The 22,505-nt window shown below is 55.4% G+C and overlaps 1 protein-coding gene and 1 long non-coding RNA gene across 8 annotated transcripts in view; one reads left to right on the top strand and one right to left on the bottom strand.

Moving 5' to 3' along the window:
* The window catches only part of LOC138844187 (uncharacterized), a 19,891-nt gene extending 6,803 nt beyond the window's left edge, over positions 1-13,088 (top strand). Inside the window, exon 3 of the long non-coding RNA XR_011379728.1 lies at positions 12,830-13,088. This is a non-coding gene — a long non-coding RNA (uncharacterized lncRNA). The remainder of the gene's footprint in view (positions 1-12,829) is intronic.
* Positions 1-15,461, bottom strand: part of SPO11 (SPO11 initiator of meiotic double strand breaks) — a 19,437-nt gene extending 3,976 nt beyond the window's left edge. The window contains exons 1-12 of one of the 7 annotated variants that reach the window (XR_007917985.2): positions 15,238-15,458; positions 13,642-13,755; positions 12,777-12,865; positions 11,973-12,039; positions 11,650-11,758; positions 11,201-11,287; positions 9,481-9,517; positions 9,056-9,165; positions 3,407-3,506; positions 3,074-3,111; positions 1,954-2,030; positions 1,098-1,229 (exon numbers count right to left, since the gene is read on the bottom strand). Coding sequence is in view for 6 of the 7 variants with exons in the window: in XM_051842311.2 (XP_051698271.2) it covers positions 1,954-2,030; positions 3,074-3,111; positions 3,407-3,506; positions 9,056-9,165; positions 9,481-9,517; positions 11,201-11,287; positions 11,650-11,758; positions 11,973-12,039; positions 12,777-12,865; positions 13,642-13,755; positions 15,238-15,365 (956 nt within the window). In the remaining variant the exon portion in view is untranslated. Of the gene's footprint in view, positions 1-1,097; positions 1,230-1,953; positions 2,031-3,073; positions 3,112-3,406; positions 3,507-9,055; positions 9,166-9,480; positions 9,518-11,200; positions 11,288-11,649; positions 11,759-11,972; positions 12,040-12,776; positions 12,866-13,641; positions 13,756-14,184; positions 14,321-15,237 lie in introns of those variants that run through there. The other 6 variants (XM_051842312.2, XM_051842311.2, XM_017340166.3 and 3 more) reach the window with 6 other exon arrangements.
* Positions 15,462-22,505: the final 7,044 nt, after the last annotated feature.

Consider the following 22,505-nt stretch of genomic DNA (forward strand, 5'->3'; position numbering starts at 1 on the left):
TGTTTGTGCCGCTCCCGCAGGCTCAGCTCGATGGCGCATTTATCTGGAGGGGCTTTGAGGGCACTGCTGGGGTGTGTGCGATGCACCAGTGTCCCCAAGCCCTCCACCCTGGGCGTCGTCAGATCATTTGTGTTAGAAATGCTCTCACACGGACACGTGGCCCCCGGGGAGTCTGACCACGACGTCACTGGTCACCAAACTGGATCCCAGCTTGAACAAAGCGTTAATTCACTGCAGTGTGAGTGTTCAAAAATCAAAATGAAATATTTCTTCTTAGGCCGGCGCCGTGGCTCAATAGGCTAATCCTCCACCTTGCGGCGCCGGCACACCGGGTTCTAGTCCCGGTCGGGGCGCCGGATTCTGTCCCGGTTGCCCCTCTTCCAGGCCAGCTCTCTGCTATGGCCAGGGAGTGCAGTGGAGGATGGCCCAGGTGCTTGGGCCCTGCACCCCATGGGAGACCAGGAGAAGCACCTGGCTCCTGGCTCCTGCCATCGGATCAGCGCGGTGCGCCGGCTGCAGCGGCGGCCATTGGAGGGTGAACCAACGGCAAAGGAAGACCTTTCTCTGTCTCTCTCTCTCACTGTCCACTCTGCCTGTCAAAAAAAAAAAAAAAAAAAAAGAAATATTTCTTCTTGTGCCTTAACATTCACGTTCCGTATTTAGGGAGAAAAGCCCCCGTGACCAAGAACTGCTCACTGCCTAAGTAAACCCAGTAAATAAGTTTGAGTTAGTTTCTCACCGGCCAGTGAAAACCGTAAGACGACACTGAAATACCAAGAACATGTCCGCGTCCTGGGCTGGGGGACAGGCGGGCTCTTACTCTCCAGAGAAGGCAAAATAACGAACGTGTGCAGAGGGCAGGAACCCGAGAAACACACACGGTGGCCCAGCGGTTCTGGGAACTCAGCCTAAGGGACGCCATAAAGATTCAGGTAAAGACTGAGTTACAGGAAGGCCCTTCAAAGCTCTATCAGCACAGACATTTGGAAACCACGAAATGTCTGGCTCGGGGCTCGGGGCTGGGGGGGCTGGCTGAGGCAGCACTCAGAACTTGGTAGGAGAAAACAGTAACACGAAGCCTCCAGAAGATAGCTTACTGAGGCGGAGCTGCATGCTGTGGCTGTGTGAGGAGCAGCAGTGGTTTGGGAGTTGCAGCTGCACAGGGAAAACCTAAAAAGCAGCGCCGCTCGTCTGTTGATTGCTGTCTTGTTCCTTAGTGGCATTTTTTTCTATAACGAACATAAATGTTAAACTTACCAAACTTGGGGCTCTCAAACTTTAAATAATCTTAAAAAGAAAGTTTTAAATGAGTTGAAATTTTAGATCTCTCTGTGCCAGAATGGATTTGTGTGGCAAATGATGTGGTCAGAGGCCGGGGTGGCCCAGCAGGTTGAGCTGCTGCAGGCGACGCCAGCCTCAGAGCACTGGTTCGAGTCCTGGCTGCTCTGCTCTGATCCAGGGAAGGCAGCCAATGGCAGCCCAAGTGCCTGGAGCCTGCCAGCCTTGTGGGGGACCAGGATGGAGGCCCAGGCTCCTGGCTTCGGCCCGGCCCAGCCTTGGCTGTTGCGGCCTTTTGGGGAGTGAAGCCGTGGATAGAAGTTCTCTCTCAGACTCTGCCTTTCAAGTAAGTGGTTTAAAATGATATTGTCAATGATTACCATTTAATTGGATTCAATGTATTATATTTTAAGTATAAAAAGATTCACAAGATGTTTTAACTAGTAAAGCAAAAACATTTTCTAGCTAACAGAAAGCACAATTAACCAGACTCACCTGTTGAGTACTGTAGTGGTTGGAACAGAAACACTGATGGATTCAGTCCATAATTCTGTCATCTCGAATCATAACGGACAGCATGAGTAACGTGCAGAGCTCCCTCGTGTGACTGAGCTCATGGTTACCCACAGCAGTGACTCATCACTGCAGACACCTAGCCCTGTCGCAGGAACTCACCTGCTAACATCCGAGGGCAGGAGCCCAAGCCATCTGACAGCTGGAACCGTGAGGTGATGGGCTTCAAAACACATGGACTGAAAGCAAGCAGAGCGGCGGGTGAGGCTCAGCGCAGAGCTGGGGCCCGGGCAGCCGCGCTCCTGCCAGCAAGGACAGGACGCGGCCATGGCAGGAGGTCACCGGTCTGCACAACTGGGCTTTCAGTGAAGGTGGTAAACTTCTCTCTGGGTTTCTGTACTACTTTTCTTTTTTTATATATTTTTTAAAGATTTATGTATTTGAAAGGCGGACTTACAGAGGCACAGAGGCAGAGAGAGAGATGGAGAGAGAGAGAGATGGAGAGAGAGGTCTTCCATCTGCTGGTTCACTCCCCAGGTGGCCGCAACGGCCAGAGCTGCGCCAGTCCGAAGCCAGGAGCCAGGAGCTTCCTCCCGGTCTCCCATGCAGGGGCATCTTCCACTGCTTTCCCAGGCCATAGCAGAGAGCTGGATGGGAAGTGGAGCAGCCGGGACACAAACCAGCGCCCATATGGGATGCCGGCACCACAGAGGCTTAGCCCACTAGGCCACAGGGCCGGCCCCAGTGTACTGCTTTTCTCTAAAGCAAAACTAGCAAGCAGCCTCTCCCACCTGCACACTTCCTGCTTGTGATCCTGGGCCTCCCGCCCCGTGGCAGGGCCAGCCCCGCAGAGTCTGCCTCCCTCGGTTGGATGGGGCCTGAGCCTGCACTGCTACCGAGTTCAGGTTCCAGGTCACGCTGGTGCCCACACTGCCCTGTGGATGTTGCAGACCTGCAGGAACGTGGCTGGGGGGACGTTTCTCACTGTGGTGGGGACGGGACTGGCCAAGGCGGCATCTGGATGCTGTGTAATGTCTGGACGCTCTGGGTGACGGGCAGAGTCGCCGCGGCCCAGGGCCACAGTGGCTCAGCTGGCTGAGTGAGTGACCGCCCCCCGCCCCGCCCAGCGAAGCCACTGTTGTTTGTGCTGGACACTGGGATCGCAGCGGCAGGGCACAGGTGGTCCTAGAACAGGACTCTGAGGGCACTGGGAGCGGAAATCTCCCCAGCGGGTGCAGAACATCTAGACAGCAGGGAAGGTGAGCTATTCTTCTGTACTTACCACAGAGCCGTATTTATAGATACACATTATTTCTATGCCTGTCAAAAGAAAGTTAACTTTAAAATTAGCCGTGTATACCAAGTTTAGATAATTTGCACTTTCAAATTTTATCTAGCATTTGGAGTTTTTATTTTTGTGGATACTCTCAGTGAAAAATGTATAGTTCTTGGTTTAATACAGCAAAAGTAACAATTGCCTGAAATGAACACAGCCTAATTTTAATCTAATCATAATCTTGGAAGATGCTTCATCAAAGTGTTCTAGGCACAGGAAACCGCAGTGACACACACGATTCGGTTAGGACACTGTTCCAGATGGTCCGGGACAAGTTACCGTGTGGGTCGGCGTCGACGAGGGTGAACGCGGGAATGTGGAACGTGTCCCACAGCTTCTTCACTAAGAGCCGTGTGTTCAGGTCAGGTGTCCCCTTTCCCTGAAGGCAAGTGGGAACAGGCATTTCAGCTCCAGCGAAGAAAAGGCGCGCAAGTATGTCCGATTGTGTTAAAGATTTAGAAGTCCCCCCACCACCACCTTGGATGCTAGGTGGCAGACGACTGCTGATGCCCGTATGAGAGGGTGAAAGCCCACACGGCATATCCTGGCTGCTACCCGAATCCTAGCAAGTGCTCCTAAGGAAACATTTCAGCACAAACAGAAACACCAGTCCTCCTACTTAAAGCTACTCACTGCAGTTTACTTCAAACGGCATCAACTAACAGAAATAGACCAGGTATCTACAAGCAGAGACTTGGGGGCAGGGCAGTGGGGACAGGTGCAGGCAGGCAGCCCGGGCTGCCGAAGCCCCCCTCTGGTTCTGGGGCTCGGTAACCCCGTATGAGGTTATGACAGGAACTGAGTTATTCAATAGTCACAAAGCACAGAGAACGCCTGGTTCAGAGGTGGGACTGCGGTGGACGCCACTGTGCGGCTGCTGATCCAGCTGCTTGGGGCCCGGCTCGTCTGACCCGGCTTCCTGGTAATACGCCAGGGGAGCAGAGCAGAGGTCAAGGACTTGAGTCCCTGCCACCCACATGGAGACCCAGATGGAGATCTGGCTCCTGGCTTCCACCTGGCCTGTCTCTGGCTGTTGTGGACATTTGGGGAGTCAGACAGTGGATGGAAGACCTGCTCCGCATCTCCTTCTCTCACTGTGCCTTTCAAGTAAATATATAAAATAAATTGTTTTAAAAAATAAATTTAGGGTCCTGGGGCCGGCGCTGTGGCACAGCAGGTTAACGCTCTGGCCTGCAGTGCCGGCATCCCAATGAGCGCTGGTTCAAGTCCCGGCTGCTTCACTTCCAGTCCAACTCTCTGCTGTGGCCTGGGAAAGCAGTAGAAGATGGCCCAAGTGCTTGGGCCCCTGCACCCACATGGGAGAACCGGAAGAAGCTCCTGGCTCCTGGCTTCAGATTGGCACAGCTCCAGCCATTGTGGTCAACTGGGGAGTGAACCAGCGGATGGGAGACCTCTCTGTTAACTCTGACTTTCAAATAAATAAATAAATCTTAAAAAAATAGATAATTTAGGGTCTAATAAATCCTAAGTGGTAGAAAAATAATTTTGAAGCTATTAGTACTAATTATGTAGGAAATTATTTTTTTTAAGATTTATTTATTTGAAAGAGTTACACAGAGAGAGGAGGGGGGGGGGAGAGAGGTCTTCCATCCACTGGTTCACTCCCCAATTGGCCGCAACAGCTGGAGCTGCACCGATCTGAGGCCAGGAGCCAGGAGCTTCTTCTGGGTCTCCCACATGGGTGGAGGGGCCCAAGGACTTGGGCCATCCTCCACTGCTTTCCCAGGCCATAGCAGAGAGCTGGATCGGAAGTGGAGCTGCCAGGACACGAATCGGCATCCATATGGGAGGCCGGCACTGCAAGTGGTGGCTTTACCTGCTCTGCCGCAGCACCAGCCCCAGAAATTAATTTTTAAATAGCATTATGATAGTGTTGAGGACGAAAATCATAAAACCAAGTGGAATGTGGAGTAACATGCGATTAACGGTGGGCTTCATGCAGGACAACTCCGAGTGCCAATCCTTTCCTGCTCACCCGGGGGTGTGAACCTGGACACGTCCCGCCTTACCTGTAAAACCAGGGTCCACGTTAGCTGCTACGTGGAGCTGTGGCACTGTACCCAACAGTGCTGAACCACTGAACCTAGCACTAGTTTTGAGAAGCCACGTGACAAACAGCAGAAAATGAGCTCTTACTGCAAAGTCCTTAGCAGAGGTCTGGGCACATCTTGGACACTCAGGGAGCAGCAGTGTGTGTATTTTTCCTCTTGGGACCATGACCACGACCATGGAGTTCCAAGTCTGACGAATGGCCCCTTCCCAGCCGGCCCCTCCCTCCCCAGCCCCAGCTGCTACAGGTCAGCCCTTGGGGCTGCACGGGTGCTAGTGGCCCCTGTCGGTGGACACTGCCGTGGCAGCAGTGTGAGAAGAGTATGTGTGTGTGTGTGTGTGCGCCAGCGAGGAGAAGGCAGCATGCAAAAGGCAAGGCAGAGAGGGTGCAGCACGTGCCATCTTCCCTCTTGACCGCCCATTGCTGTAACCGGGTCATATCCTCTCTTCGACCCGAGTGACAGAGAATCCTGACTCACGGGGTCGCCAAGGCACCAAGTGCCGCAGCTGATTCGAACCCCAGGGCCGGTGAGGAGCCGGGGCTGCCTGTGGCGGCCTCCGTCTGTAGCTGCCTGGCTTCTGGTCAGCTGGGTGAGCAGAGCCTCAGCACTGAGATGTGAAAGAGGACTGGGTCAGAGAGCAGGCCGCACGGTACCCTGCACAGTGCCCCCAGCACGGGCCAGATACGGCCGCTGGTACTAATGAGGGACATTAAAAATTAGTGGGAAAAGGAATTAAAAAGATACCTACTTTGCGCCGGCGCCGCGGCTCACTAGGCTAATCCTCCGCCTAGCGGCGCCGGCACACCGGGTTCTAGTCCCGGTCGGGGCGCCAGATTCTATCCCGGTTGCCTCTCTTCCAGTCCAGCTCTCTGCTGTGGCCTGGGAGTGCAGTGGAGGATGGCCCAGGTCCTTGGGCCCTGCACCCCATGGGAGACCAGGTGAAGCACCTGGCTCCTGGCTCCTGCCTTCGGATCAGCGCGGTGCGCTGGCTGCAGCGCGCCAGCTGCGGCGGCCATTGGAGGGTGAACCAATGGCAAAGGAAGACCTTTCTCTCTGTCTCTCTCTCACTGTCCACTCTGCCTGTCAAAAAATTAAAAAAAAAAAAGATATCTACTTTGCTGCAAAAAGTTTTGAATTCTATGCACACATATGAGCTCTCAATCTGCATTTTTCTTTTCTTTTTCTTTTTCTTTTTTTTGACAGGCAGAGTGGACAGTGAGAGACAGAAAAGTCTTTCTTTTCCATTGGTTCATCCCCCAATGGCCGCTGCGGCTGGCACACCGCGCCGATCCGAAGCCAGGAGCCAGGTGCTTTTCCTGGTCTCCCATGGGGTGCAGGGCCCAAGCACCTGGGCCATCCTCCACTGCACTCCAGGCCACAGCAGAGAGCTGGACTGGAAGAGGAGCAACCGGGACTAAAGCCGGCGCCCATATGGGATGCCGGCGCTGCAGGTGGAGGATTAGCCTAGTGAGCCACGGCACTGGCCACAGTCTGCATTTTTCATCTCAAGTCTTGCTCCTGAACTTTAAACGAGGTGGACACACGAGGGTTTTCTGCTGCCACCACACGTGCATATCTCTGGAACTGCACTGGTTCTCCTGTGAGGAGCCGAGTGCCTGCCACTCGCCCGTAACTGCAGTGGCAATGCTGCTGTGAGGGTCCACACGCCCACGCCCTGCTGACGCGGCACCCACATCTTGCGGTCACCAGGTCCTCTCGGATTGGCCTCGGACACACGTCTCAGTCTCCCCCCATTCGGCGCCCTAGCCGCCTTGCACCAAGAGAACTACCCGGAGTCTCCGGCCGGCTCCCTGAGCCCGGGTCTCCCTCAGCCCAGCTAACTGATGCTCCCCAGTCACTGCCCTCCCTGCCGGCCCGGAAGCTCCCGTGAGCACCTGGTACTTCTGCACTACTCAGACGCCGCCATGGCACTGGTCTGGCTGACCAGGCTCCGTGCAGCTGCCCAGCATCCTGCTCCCTGCCCAGGGATCTGCCTTCACTGCTCCCACACACACACCTCCAGACGCCATCCCTCCCTAGCCCCACAAGCCAGAGGACTCTAAGTAGATGAGCTGCTTTTTCCTTCAGAGAGCGAGGCTTTTACAGACCTGTGAAGCAGAAGCCTGGGAGAGCGCTTTTCCAGAGCAGAACCTGGCCGTCCCTTACCCCGCCCACAGTCCCTCGCCTCACGCACACCCCAGCCTCCTGAGGTCACCCCTTGCTTCCTCCTCCACCAGGTTTCTCGGTCACTCGGCTTTAGGAACTTCCACAGCCCTGTTGCAGGAAGCTTATTACCTGCAGTGGACTACATTTTGGAGCTCCTAAAAGTCACAGGTTGAAAACTCCTCTCCTGATATGACCCATTAGGAGGTGGGGTCAGTCCTTGGTGACCAGGTCTGGAGGACGGAGCCCTCCGAAGTGGGATTAGTGCCCTATTCAGGGGCCCCAGAGAGCTCTCTTTTCCCTACACGAGTCCTCGATGAGACGCTGGCCATGGATAAACCCGGAAGTGGGCCTTGGTTCTCGGAGACAGCAATCTGCTGGCACCTTGACCTTGGACACCCAGCGCCAGAACAGAGGAATGCGCGAGTGCTACTGCAGCCACAGCCCCTTGGTGTGGGAACTGCTGGTGGTCAAGAATGACCTTCGGATGTAGAATATGAGGGTTCTTCTAGAAGTTCTTGGGAAAAAATGGAATCGAAGGAGCTGGCGCTGTGGCCTAGCAGCTTAAAGCCCCAGCCTGCTGTGCCGGCATCCCATATGGGTGCTGATTTAAGTCCCAGCTGTTCCACTTCTGATCCAGCTCCCTGCTAATGCACCTGGGAAAGCAGTGGAAGATGGCGCAGGTCCTTGGGCCCCTGCACTCACGTGGGAGACCCAGAAGAAGCTCCTGGCTTCAGATTGGTGCAGCTTCGGCCGCTGTGGCCATCTGGGGAGTAAACCAGCAGATGGAGGACCTCTCTCTCTCTCTCTCTCTGCCTCTCTGTAACTCTGCCTTTCAAATAAAATAATTAAATCTTAAAAAAAAAAAAGATACTCATTTTGGGGAGTTGATGCTGTGGCCTAGTAGGCTAAGCCTCTGCCTGTGGCACCAGTATCCCTTATGGGTGCCAGTTCATGTCCCGGCTGCTCCTCTTCCCATCCAGCTCTCTGCTGTGGCCTGGGAAAGCAGAAGATGGCCCAAGTGCTTGCGCCCCTGAACCCAAGTGGGAGACCCAGACAAATCTGGCTCCTGGCTTTGGATCAGCCCAGCTCTGGCCATTGCAGCCATTTGGGAAATGAACCAGTGGATGGATGACCTCTCTGTCTTTTCCTCTCCCTCTCTTTCTCTGTAACTCTACTTCCTAAATAAATAAATGAAATATTTTTTAAAAAGATATTCATTTTGGTGCAAAAAAAAAAATCTTGAAATCTATGCACAGCTTTTTCAAATATGCATTTTTTTAGATTTATTTATTTGAAAGTCAGAGTTACACAGAGAAAGGAGAGGCAGAAAGTCTTCTGTCCGATGGCTCACTCCCCAAATGGCTCCTATAGCCGGAGCTGCGCCGATCAGAAGCCAGGAGCCAGGAGCCAGGAGCCTCCTCCAGGCCCCCCACACGGCTGCAGGGGCCCAAGCACTTGGGCTACCTTCTACTGCTTTCCCAGGCCACAGCAGAGAGCTGGATTGGAAGAGGAGCAGCCAGGACTAGAACCGGCGCCCACATGGGATGCTGGCACTTCAGGCCAGGGTGTTAACCCACTGCGCCACAGCGCCAGCCCCTCAAATATGCATTTTCATGAGCCACATTTTTCATGACGTTTTTGAAGACCCTTCCTGGGTGGCCTTGGGTTGTTCAGAGGTAGGAGGCAGTACCGTAACCATGATGCATGGAGACATTCTGCTGCAAAAGTTGTCATCTAGGAGCCGCTGAAATGTCGCATCCTTTTCTACAATTAATAGAAACTTTGCATCTGTAATTAGATCTCTGAAATTAAGGCTGATAAATTGAAGACGAGTAAGTATTTAATTATCAACTAAAGTTACAGTGCCACATGCATAGTCAAAACCAGCCACAGACAGAACACTTTCATTTTCACCTTCAGAAATGTAAACACTTATTCCTAAGTTCAGACGTCCGTCTCTCCCACTGGAAGGTGAGCTCTTACAAGAGGGACGGCGGGTACTCATCTCGACTGCGTTGGGTCTGACTTGACCAGTACTTGTTGTGAGGGCTAGGCTTATCAAAGGAATGAACGAGTCGACATTCCAGAAGAGGAAACCGTTTCCCCAAAGGATACTTCGAATTCCTTGAATATTAGATGGCACAGCAACAACCTAAGTTTAAAAAAAAGAGCTTTTAAGTAAAAAGCCAGCATAATCATAGTGTATAATTTAACCACAAATCCTATGCCTTTGTTTTTCTTTGACTATACCAGTTCTCAAAGACTTATTACTCAGTCAGAAAACAGTAGGAAGCATATTTAATAACGCTCAGTAAGCAAACGGTCACGCTGGGGGCGGGGGTTGGCACTGTGGCACACTGGGTTGAGCTGCTGCCCGCAACGCTGGCACCCCACGAGAGGGCCTCTCAGAGAACGGCTGCTGTGTTTCTGACCCAGCTCCCTGCTAATGTGCTTGGGAAAGCAGCAGACGACGGCCAAGTGCTTGGGCTCCCGCACCCACGTGGGAGGCCTGGATGGAGTTCTGGGCTCCTTCAGCCTGGCCCAGCCCCAGCCCTAGCTGTTGAGACAATCTGGAGAGTGAGCCAGCAGATGGAGGATGGATTCATATTCTCTCTCTCTCTCTCTCTCTCTCTCCCTCCCTCCCTCCCTCCCTCTTCTCTCTGTAACTCCGCCTTTCAAATAAATCTGCTGGAGAATCACCCACGCTTCTCAGCAGGGAGCATTTCTTGGAAGCTTTGTACAGTGTGGCTTAAAGGGCAGCAACTGGTGCAGGGAACTCCCTTTTATAGTATCTCACTGTTGTCATCTTCCTCCTTCCAAGCGGCTAAGTCGCCCCTCCAAGCTGCTGTGGTCTTGCGGGACTGCGGGCCGTGCACACGCCAAAGCCCAGCAAGGAACGCAGCAGGAAGCGCACCATCTCAGGGCAGGCGCTTGGCAACGTGGTTCCGGGCTCCTTGAGGCGCCCGCACCTCATGCTGGGGTGCCTGGGCGCGAGTCCTAGCTCCGCTCCCAATTCAGCTTCCCCCTGGCGTGCACCCTGACGGCCAGGGTGGTGGCTAAGTGGTCAGGTCCTTGTCACCCGCGTGGGGGCCCGGAGTGAGCGCCCAGCAAGCAGCTCAGCCTGGCCCAGTCCCGGCTGTGGCAGGTGTCTGAAGAGAGAACTAGCAGATGGCACCCTGCTTTCTATGCTCTCTGCCTTCCAAATAAATGAAGCAGATAAAACTAGATAAAAATGCAGGCATTAATTCGGGCAGGCATTCGGCGCGGTGGTCTGGGCGGCTGCAGGGAGTGCTTGGGTCCGTGTCCCCGGTCTGCGTCCAACCCAGCTTCCGCGATGCACACGTCGGAGGACCGCCGGTGAGGGCCCCACTGTTTGGCTCCCTGCTGCCCACAGGGCAGACCTGGACTGCGTTCCTGGCTCCCAGCTTTGGCCCGGCCCAGCCCTGGCTGCTGGGCATTTGGGGAGTGACCCAGCAAATGAGATCTCTCCGTCTGCCTCTCTCTGTCTCTACCTTTCAAATAAAAAGTGAAAGCAAATTAAAAATAAAGAAAAGATACCTTTATTTCGAGCCAGAACAGTCACGCTGGGACGTCAGGCCGCACTCTGCTGGAAACAGCAGTGCACTAAAGGGAGTGCGCGTGCCTGCCCATCCCAACACGACACTTCCCAGATGGCCTCCTTCAAGTCACGTAAGACACGGCCCCATAAAGCGTACACCTACCCACCCTCAGTTTTCTTTTATAATATTAAGCCCTAAACAACATGACAGCAAAACGTAAAATACACTTGTACGCTTTCAGATCAAAGGACTGAACGTGGGAACGAGACGCTTACCGTGGCCCCGCAGGTGCAGCTCACCCTGGTGCCGTCTTCCTCCACGTAGCTCAGATTGCCAGCAATTAGACCTTTGGACGTAGACGACTGAGAAATCAAACAGATGTATCTGAAAGCTTTTTCATTAATATACTTTATGTTGCCAAATCACCCTCATGTTCACCTGCTGATTTTTTTTTGTATTTCAGCTCAGATTGGAAGTTAACAGATGAAGGAGAAATATGTATGTAGGGGTATTTAGGAACTTAAAAATATTTGGTAATTCATCTACTTTGCCTTGAACCAAAGCAGATTATTTAAATCTACAGTGAGAAAGATATAGTGTCAATAGCAAAAGAAAGCAAAGTTGATATCTTATTACAGTTTTTATATAAACGTTTTATTTTCAAAGAAGATATTTTATACTACTCACAATATACTACTCACCACTTGCAGCAAGTGCAACTTACTATATGTAGACTCCTCCTTGGCACTTTTAACATACAAGAAATGTCATCGATAATACTGTCCACCACAGTCTGGCTTCCAAAGAGCTGGCTGTCCATGTAGTATATGTCTCTAGGGGAATTTGAACAATGGATTTTTAATTAACCACATTCTCTTTGACTATGATTAGTATGTTTTTTGAAGAAAGCTTTAACTGAATGAAACATGCCGTGAAAAGGTGGTAATTTATTTTAAGTTCTTTCTCAAGGCGCATGTAGTAATGAAAGTTAATGCAACTAAGTCACATTGCATTTTAAAGAGTGATTTTACCAAATAACACATTTACCTTTTGGTTGCGTAAGTGTTGCTCTGTACTAATTTATAAATCATGGACAGTATTTTAAGAATTAGAGCTGCAAAACAAGATATAACAAGTCAGAAATTTGTCACTTATCTTACTAATTCATAAGATACTGGTCTAAGGATTTTAAGTGTACCCAGTCACCTTCTGTAACATTTTTAAAACTCACCTTTCTAAAATAGAGGCGTTAGATAAAAAATAATTGCCTGAAGAATCGGATAAAATTAATTCTCTCAGGGTCAGCGTTGTGCCATACTGGGTAAAGCAGCCACCTGCGCTGCCAGCATCCCATACGGGTGCCAGTTCAAGTCCTGGCTGCTCCAGTTCCAATCCCGCTCCCTGCTAACAGACTTGGAAAGCAGCAGAAGATGGCCCAAGTGCTTGGGGCCCTCCCACCCACGTGAGAGACCCGGAGGAAGCTCCTGGCTCCTGGTTTTGGCCTGGCCCAGCCTTGACTGTTGTGGCCACTGGGAAGTGAGCAGTGGATGGAAGATCTACTTCCCCTCCACCACGTCTCTATAATTCTTTCAAATAAATAAATAAATCTTTAAAAATATTAATTACTCTCTGGGGGAATAAAGCAGAGAGAATAATTTTCCACTGGCCCATATATCTTGAAAAATACACTTATTTCGGATAGTAATCTACCAACAATGAAAAATTCTAGAAACATATTTCAAATACAAAGGTGGTCTATGAAATAACAAGTATAATTATTTAATTAGGAACAACTAAAACACAGAATATAACAAAATGTATCCTTTATTACTAAAAGCTAAAAAAGATTACCAAATTTATGAGCGGATCTCGGTGAGTCACTTCTGACTTTTCTCGTGGTGCAGTGAGGGGCCATCTGAAGACCCGCTGACTCTGCAAACCTGCCATTGTGGAAAGCGAGGGGTGAACTTACAGGTTTGCCTTCTGAACACGAAACCCCATACACTTCCCTTCCTTTTCTGCACACTGTGAAACCCCACCGCAGCCTGAGGGTCAGCCGTCCTGTAAGCGCGGATCTCCCAGTGATCCAGTCGGCACAAAACCGAACACATACACAAAGCAGTAAGATTAAGTGGGAAGTAAATAAACTCCTTTGATTATGGAGTGTGTGTGCACACGTGCGTTTATTTCTTGGGCAGACAATCAGCATACAAAGCGTTTTAAAACATTTCATAATTTTACTAACGTTTAATACTTCACTGATTAAATATCTGGCCTGAAACCCCTCACTTCCGGGTCACCTGCAGCGCTGCCTCCCGTGGTAGCGGGAACCCGCCCCGCCACGCCTGCCCTACAGGGGCAGAGGGCGCCCCTCGGGCCGTGGCGCGGAGCACAGCTGGGGCGCTCCCGCCCTGCTCCCCCAGACAAGCCCTGGCTCCCAGAGCCCACGAGAACCGCCCCCCCGCCTGGGGACCTGCAGGACCGCTGGCCACGCGCGGTGACGAGGCTGCCCGCTGTGCTGTCGCCCACGCGTGGCAGGGCAGAGTGGGGGGTGGGGTGGGGTGGTGAATGCGCTCTGCGCAGCTCCCCTGGCGCGCGCTCGCGGTCACAGTGTGGACGAGCGCCCCGTGGCACTGCCCACTCGGGAGCACGCCTCGAGGGCCCGCACCCAGCGCCCCGCGGCCGTGTGCAAAGCCCTGGCCGGGCGCAGACGCACCTGACGTTCTGCCAGCTCGCTCTGTCGTGCAGCGCCAACGCAGGGGCCTCCCGCCTCGCCAGGCTCCGCACGACGTCCTCCACGACGCTCTCTATGGCGGCCAGCACCTCGGCGCTGGAACAGACGCGGGGGCCGGCTCAGCGCGAGGCAGCGCCCCGCGCCCACCCAGGACCGACCCAGGGCAGGTCTGCTCCCGACTACCCGGGCGGACCCGCCCGCAGCTCGCCCTCCCACGCAGGGCCGGCTGGTCGCGGGGAGACGGTGCCGGCTTTCAGTCCTCAAGTATCCAGCTCAACCCGCATCTCCCTACACCGACGACGCACGATGTGATTTGCAAGCACGTTTCTATCTGCTCCTCCTAGGAGCCTACTCCGGTCCAGCCGAGTTCCAATACAAACTCGTTGGCTTGGAAGGCTGCCAGCAAGTGTTCTAATTAGCAGTGATGGAACACGGGCTTTGAATTTCTTTCCCCAAAACTGTAACGCAAATATATTTAAAAGAAACACGTCTTGTCGCGTGGCGCATTACCCTAACTGAACTCACGCCTTACAACCGGCCCTTCTGAATTTCAAATACAAAAGGGAGAAAAGCTTAATCACGACCACGAAAAAAATCATGAGTTCCGCATTAAATGGTTGATTTGGCACTATTACACCAGGACGGAGCCCAGCGTTGTCAGCCGACTTGACTTCACAAACCATCAGCTTCCAAAAACGTTGTCCTAAGTGCGCTCAGCGTACCGTCGGGAAGGGCGCTCAGGCTCGGAACGCCCGCGGAATGAAAGCTTTTACCGAAAACGACCCAAAAGCCAACTTTGAGAGCACTTGCTGTCCGCTGTGGCCGCCAGGCAAGGCCTGAGCGAGCCGTCCGCAGTGTGCTGCGGCGGAGAGCGGCCCAGCGAGGCGTTAACGGCCTCCGCGCCGGCCTCGCACGCAGCCTCCCGCAGAACTCGCCGCGCCGGCGCCGCCTCGTGCAGGCGCGCACCTCCGCCCACGCAGGGGCACCGGCGTGGACGCCACGCAGCCGTCTTGTGCGATGTCCGCGCGGCCCCGGGGGCCTTAGCTGGTGCCGAATCAGCCCTTTAACAGACTCTGTTCCCGCACAAACATGCACCACGTCAACCACGCTCTGGTCGTCAATTCTGGGAAAACCGTTAGCTTACCAAGCGAAAACTCAAATTCTCTCCAGCCCTTCCCAAAAACACCTAAAAGCGTTTTAATTTAAAAATTTGTAAAAAGTTTTTTAAATGAAAATGCAGAGACAAACGGCGCCTCAAACTGCCTGACCCGAAGACTCTTGGGAAACTGTGGCCTCCGCAGTGGGGGAACCTCCTAGAACATTCTAGAAGAATGGTCCGGAGGACGCCGGGCCTTTCCGGTCAGCGCGAGGGCCGAGGGCAGAGGTGGCGGCGGCGAGCTGAGGGCAGGCCTCGGCCGGGCGGCCCGCGGCGGCGAGCTGAGGGCAGGCCTCGGCCGGGCGGCCCGCGGCGGCGAGCTGAGGGCAGGCCTCGGCCGGGCGGCCCGCGGTGGCGAGCTGAGGGCAGGCCTCGGCCGGGCGGCCCGCAGCCGCAGGGGACGTCCTCTCGCTTCCCAGTACCTGGAGGCCGGGCGAATCCCTGCGGCAGGGGGGTCCCCGCCACCTCGCTGCGCGGCCAACAGGGAAGCCCTGTGCCGCTCCAAAACCTCGAAGAACGAGGCCTCAGGCCCCATGGGCGCAAAAGCCATGAGGGAAACCGGGGAGAAGAAGCTCGCGAGGTCAATGCGACCCCTCTCTGTACCCCAAGATGGCTTTCCCAAACAAGATGGCGCTCTCCTCGCGCGTGCGGGCTGAGCCAGTGCGCATGCTCACACTCCTCCTCGCAGGGGCGCAGCGGACGCATGCGCATAGCATCGCGAATCCGACCCCGCTCTGTACCCTAAGATGGCTTTCCTAAGCAAGATGACGCTCTCCTCGCGCGCGTCTGGGTTGGGCCAGTGCGCATGCTCACACCCCTCCTCCCAGGGGCGGGGCGGGGCCGGGCGGACGCATGCGCATAGCATCCCTGTTGCAGCCTCCCGAAAGGCCAAGTGGTGGGCGGGGGCCTCTGGTCAGTGTCAGGGACCCGCGGGGCTAAGCTGGGACCTTCTGGTGGCTTGCGTGGGTGTTGGGCCCAGAATTCGTGAGGTGATTTTGAGAGGGCAGGCTGTTTAAGGCAAGGAACCTTACCAGGTTTCCACTGAAACAAGTAATTAGAGAATCTAATTATACGCCCGGTGTGGGTCTGGGCCGCGGCTCAGCTTTGATCCGGGCCAACAGCCCTGGCTTCGGGTTACCTGGCGAGGCTGCTTTCACTCAACCTCTGCCGGTCCCCTGGCAGCCCTGGGGAGGGCCTAGGTGGTGGCCCCGCCCGTCAAGAGCGAACCCACGCAGGCCAGGCCCCGGGTGGTGCAGCAGGATAAGCCTCCGCCTGCGGCGCCGGCATCCCATTGGGCGCCGGTTCGAGTCCCGGCTGCTCCACTTGCGATCCAGCTCTCTGCTGTGGCCTGGGAAAGCAGCGGACGATGGCCCAAGTCCTGGGCCCTGCACCTGCGTGGGGGACTGGGAAGAAGCTCCTGGCCCAGCTCCAGCTGTTGCGGCCATTTGGGGAGTGAACCAGTGGATGGAAGACTCTCTCTCTCTCTCTCTCTCTCTCTCTCTCTCTCCCTCTCCCTCTCCCTCTCCCTCTCCCTCCCTCCCTCCCCCCCTCCCCCTCTCTCTCCTTCTCACTGTCTTAACTCTACCTCTCAAATAAATAAGTCTATAAATCTTTGAAAAAAAAAAATCCTGGCTCCACCACTGTCTACTCGGGCCACCACATTTAGCAAATTAAAATGCAGGACACTCAGTTCAATTTCAGATACACTACAAATACCTTTTTTTAAAAAATTAAGGGCAACTGCGCCCCGTATGATCCTGGGGACACACTTACTAAAAAGCCATTTCAGGGCTGGCGCTGGGCATGATGACTTCAGTTGCCGCTTGGAGAACGTGCATCCCTCACGCAAGCCCGGGCTGCAGCCCCCGCTGCTCTGCTTCTGATCCGGCCTCCTGCTGACGCGCCTGGACAGGCAGTGGAGCAGGCCCGGTCCTGGGCCCCTGCCACCGGGGACAGTCGGGATGGGGCTTCTGGTGCCTGGCTGAGACCCGGCCCAGACCTGGCTGTTGTGGCCACTGGGGAGTGAACCAGTGGTTGGAAGACTCTCTCTCTCTCTCTCTCTCTCTCTCTCTCTCTCTCTCTCTGCCTCTCCTCTCACTGTTGCCCTACCTTTCACACAAATGAGTGAGTGAATAAGTGTTTTTAAACAAGTTGCTTCATTGCTTACCTGGAGTTCAGATTAAGGGGCGCCCTGTATTCCACCCAGCCGCACTGCCTTCGCCCACACCCCTGCAGACCGGTGGGCAGCACCTTCCCTCTCTCCAGGCTTCAGGAGCAGGAGGGAATCGGAAGCCCAGGACCAGGAGGCAGTCCCGAACCTGGACGCCGCCCTGGAGAGGGAGAGCAGTGGACGGGGCTGGGGCGGAGATGGAGCTGGGCCCACCCCCAAGAACGCTGCTGTTCCTTGCGTTGCTGGTGGCTTGGTCGTTTTGATAGCAAACTCACGGCCGGCGCTGCGGCTCACTAGGCTAATCTTCCGCCTGCAGCGCCGGCACACCAGGTTCTAGTCCCAGTCGGGGCACCGGATTCTGTCCCGGTTGCCCCTCTTCCAGTCCAGCTCTCTGCTGTGGCCCGGGGGTGCAGTGGAGGATGGCCCAAGTGCTTGGGCCCTGCACCCCATGGGAGACCAGGAGAAGCACCTGGCTCCTGCCATCGGATCAGCACGGTGCGCCGGCCGCGCCAGCCATTGGAGGGTGAACCAACGGCAAAGGAAGACCTTTCTCTCTCTCTCTCTCTCTCACTGTCCACTCTGCCTGTCAAAAATAACAAAAAAGAAAGCGAACTCGGTTTCCCGTCACACACAGTGGACGCCTGCTGTATGCTGTGTGTGTGCACGCATGCGTCTCCTGCGTGCGGTGCCTTGCATTTCTGCTGTCACACTTGCATCCTCACCGCCTGCCCTGCGCTAGCGTGTGGCTGTGAGCAGAGTGGGTGCCCTCCCCGTGTGGAGCTCACAGCTTTGTGGGGGGAGTAAACCTTTGAGTAATGAAGATGGCGGCGGAGAACTACGGGAGAACTGTGCTGGAAATCAATCAACAGCCGAGGGCAGCCATTATCCCCATTCCGCAAGGGGAGAAAGGAGGCTTGGAGAGGCTGAGGATCGGGGAGACTGCACCCCAGGAAGTGAGAGAGCTGGGAGGTGAGGCGTCACGCCAGACTCGCTCTGAACTGTTGGGACATCACACACACACACTCACACCCTCACACATACACACACACTCACCCTCACATACACTCACACACTCACACATACACTCACACACACACATACACACACACACCCTCACAACCCTCACATACACTCACACACACATACACACACTCACACACACATACACACACTCATACACATACACACACACACACTGACACACACACACCCTCACAACCCTCACACATTCTCACACACACTCACCCTCACATACACTCACACACTCACACATACACTCACACACACACATACCCTCACAACCCTCACACATTCACACACACACTCACCCTCACATACACTCACACACTCACACATACACACACTCACACACACATACACACACTCATACACATACACACACACACACACTGACACACACACACCCTCACAACCCCCACACATTCTCACACACACACTCACCCTCACATACACTCACACCCTCACACACATACACACACGACACACACACATTCACACACACCCTCACACACATACACTCATACACTCACATTCTCACACACACACTCACACATATACATACACATACACACACACACCCTCACAACCCTCACACACATTCACACACACACACACCCTCACATACACTCACACACTCACACATACACACACACATACACTCACATCACACGCCGCGGTCAGGCTGGGAGGGGATCGCCGTGTTGGGGGGCTGCTTTGGTGGGGTGGGGTCACCCCTCTGGCCTCAGTTCCCTTTCCTCTCTGGGAGGGTGTGGGGGAGGGCTCTTCTTTATCAGCCCCAGCGAACAAACCAAAGGCCCTTGCGGGCAGGCTGGTCTGGGACAGGCAGGGTCGCTATCCACTCACCTGTGGGTGCAGGACAGACGCCCCCAGCACCAGGTTAGCTCCAGAGCCCACCGGCAGCCAGCGGCCCACACGGTGGGCTCCCAGTCAGGGGTCCCAGCCCCTGGCTGTGAGACTCAACCAGAAAACACACTCTGCCCACCCCTCCCCCCCCCACCGCGGCAGGTTGCCATGAGCTCCGGCAAGGACCTGCCAGCTGCTGAGCCTTCCCCGAGCCCACGGTGGGTCTTTCCTCAGCCTTGACCCGAGCCCACGGTGGGTCTTTCCTCAGCCTTGACCTGAGCCCACGGTGGGTCTTTCCTCAGCCTTGACCTGAGCCCAGAACCCGTCTAAGGGCCCAGACTTCCCAGCAGGTTGAACGAAGTATCCTTTACATTGGGCCCAGAACCCGTCCTACCTCTGACACGCACCGGAAAAGGGCCAGGAGGTAGGCAGGGGTGAGGGAGGCTTTCCAACAGCCAGCCGGGGGGTGGTGCTCGCTCGCTTTGCTGGACCGAGTTGCTGGCTTAGTCGACCTAAACTACCACGGATTCTGGGGGAGATGTGCGCGGCAGAGGTGGGGTGGGGTCAAGTCCTGCCTCGGCTTCCGACCCAGCTGCCTGCTGGTGTGCTCCCAGGAAGGCAGCGGGTGACGGTCCGAGCGCCTGGGCGCCCGACACCCATTTGGGAGATTCAGATGGCGTCCCAGGATCCCAGCTTTGGCCTGGTCCAGACCTGCACATTGTGGCCACCTGGGGAATGAACTAGCAAATGGAAGGTCTCTCTCTCTCTGTCTCTCTCTCTGTGTCTCTTTGTAACTATTTGGAAGGCAGAGTTAGAGAGAGAGAGAGAGAGGGAGAGCAAGCGAGTGAGAGAGCATTTCTATTGGTTGGTTCACTCCCCAAATGGTTGCAACATCCATGGCTGGGCCATGCTGAAGCCAGGAGCCAGCAGCTTCCACTGGGTCTCCCGGGTGGGTGCAGGGCCCGAGCACTTGGGCCATCTTCCGCTGCTTCCCCAGGCGCATCGGCAGGGAGCTGGATTGGAAGTGGAGCAGCCGGGACTCGAACGTTAGTCACAGCGTGGGACCTCAAATCTTGCCATCATGTGTCCCCATCAGAGGGTGAGGGACGTGCACGCACCCACGGCCGGGGACTGACGTGTCTCTGATATCTTCTGTTGCTGTCTTCCTCAAGCCACCTGGGCTGCTGGCGGCTCTCTGCCACGCCCCCCTGCACAGATTCCAGAGGCCCTGGCCCAGAGACGCACGTGGTGGCTGCCAGGCAGCCTGCCCCAAAGCTCTCGCCGTATCTGAAACCCGGCCAGCACGGAACGGAGACTTGCTCTGACTTCAGGAGACGTTTACAATTCCAGAGTGGCTTTCCTCCTTCTCCTCCTCCGCTGCTTTTATTGCTTGCTTTTCCCTTTTAAAGGCTTCTTGGTAACTGGTTTTGATAGAAAGAGACCATTTTGCAGAAGCCCAGAAGGTGTGTTAGAGCCCGAAGCCAGGGTGAGGAACCCCTACAGGTGTCTCACCTTCCCATTCCACGCGCTGGCCACGCACAGGCGCACGCCGGCAGGGCCATCCCACTTCCCAGCTGGCAGATCAGGGATTTAGCCGACACCTGGTGGAGGCCCCTTTGTGGCCCCCAGCGCGGGTCTTGGAAGTCCAAGGTCACTAGGAACAACTGACACTCCGTGGCACGGATTCACCCCCTCCGTTCATTCACCCACCGCCGGCCCCTTGTGGCTCCCTTTTCCGGCCGTTTTAAAGCGCACTGCCGTGAGCACCCCGCGCAGGCTTCGGTGCAGGCGTGGTTTTCGTTTCTCGGGGCGCACGCCTCAGAGCGGAAGTGCCGGGCCACGGGTAGCGGAAGGCTCAGCATTTTGCAGAGCGGCGAGCTCACCGAGCCGTGTGGTTGCCTTCCCCCGCGCTCCCTTCTCTCCGTCATCCTAGGCGCCAGGCAGAGCTCTGGCCCTTAAGCACGTAATGCGCACTACGCCGAGCGCCCGTTTCCACAGAGAATGAAGGGGAAATGAGGTCACGCATGTGAAACGCTTGCTCTGGCCTCAGCACTGACCAGTTGAAGCTGCGTCTGGCTAGGGGACCCTGCAGGATGTCTCCTGAGACCGTCTTGCTACAAGCACTGTGTGTGCAGGAGGCGCAGCTACTGACCAGGTGGAGACGGACATCCCTGGGCTTGTTTCCTGCGTAGGACGTAGGACGGGCGAACCTTCACCCCCACCAGATTTTGCCAAATGAGCCTCTGCTGTGGTTGGCCCACAGTGCACCCCGGGGCAGAGTTTCTCTTGCACGCCTCCTTACCAAATGCCAGCACGCTTTACTTCTTGCACACGTGCCGGGCGTGAAGTGGCATCACCGCCTGGCTTTGACTTGGATGCCAGGCACTTTGATTTATTTATCTGTTGAGGGTAGCAGGGAGAAATCTCGCGTCTACTGGTTCACTCCACAAATGCCCGCCATGGCCAGGGGCTGGGCCAGCTGGCAGCTGGCAGCCTGGAAGTCAGTGCAGGTCTCCCATGGGGGTGGGGGGATCCAAGGACTTGAGCCATCACCTGCTGCCTCCCAGGGTCCGCACTAGCAGGAGGCTGGAGTTAGGAGCCAGAGCCAGGACTTGAAGCCAGGTGCTCCATGGGGGACGTGGGAGTCGGAATTCTTAGGCCAAACACCTGTTCTACTTCCCACCTGCAGAAACTGGTATTATCCCTGATTTGCCAATGAAAAATTAGGCTTTGACAGGTGTAGGGCCCGTCTGACGTGGAGCTGCACAGCCTGGCTCCAATGCCTGGTCCTCACCTGTCTCCGCTTCTCACGGAGCCCAGAGCCGTCAGAGGAAGACGAGAAAGATCTCAGGCCAGCTGTGTGAGGACACAGAAATGTGAGGACTACGTTCGTTCTTCGATTCAGCAGTTTCTGAGCACCTAGCCGGTGCCAGGCTCCGCGAACAAAATAAAGTCCCTGTTCACAGGACTTCCTGGCCCAGTGGAGGAGATGAGGCAAAGCCACCTGTGGTACCACAGAAGCTCCGGGAAGAGAAATAAACCCGAGGCGAGGGGCTGGGCATGCCGTTGCTGCAGTCAGGCTTCTCCAGGAGGGCTTGGCTGTGCAGAGCCCGAGCCGGGCGAGGGAGCCCGCGACGGGCTGGCGACAGGAGTGGCTTCCCCGGCAGGGCCTGGTCGGGAAGCAGGGCTGGGATCCGGAGGAGCAACAGGGATGCGAACTCGCAGCGCTCTGGTGAAGATGGCAGGGGGCGTGAGACAGGGAGGCAGGTGGCCTGTCGGGCTGAGGACAGCCCGGCTGATGGGCACCCAGGAGACCGGGCTCTGCCGACTCCAGGAGTGAGGCCGGAGGAGACCTGGAGCTGCAGGAGAGGACACAGCCGGAGGGCAGCCCCGCCGTGCCCGGCTTCCCGCCTCCAGCACCGGCCGTCACTAAACGCTGGTGGTTTGAGGCTGCTAGATAGGGGATGCTTGGCTGTGCGGAATAGAGGCTGGGATGGAATCCGCACGGCTGGACAGACAGCACGGCACAGAGAGAGGACGTGAGGCCCCGGAGGGCAGGCCGGATCCCAGGGGCCCTGGAGATGACTTTGGCTTTACGCTCAGGGGGACAGGAAACGGCCACCAGGGTCTAAGTCC

Source organism: Oryctolagus cuniculus, chromosome 11 (assembly GCF_964237555.1).
Source record: "Oryctolagus cuniculus chromosome 11, mOryCun1.1, whole genome shotgun sequence".
NCBI lineage: Eukaryota > Metazoa > Chordata > Mammalia > Lagomorpha > Leporidae > Oryctolagus > Oryctolagus cuniculus.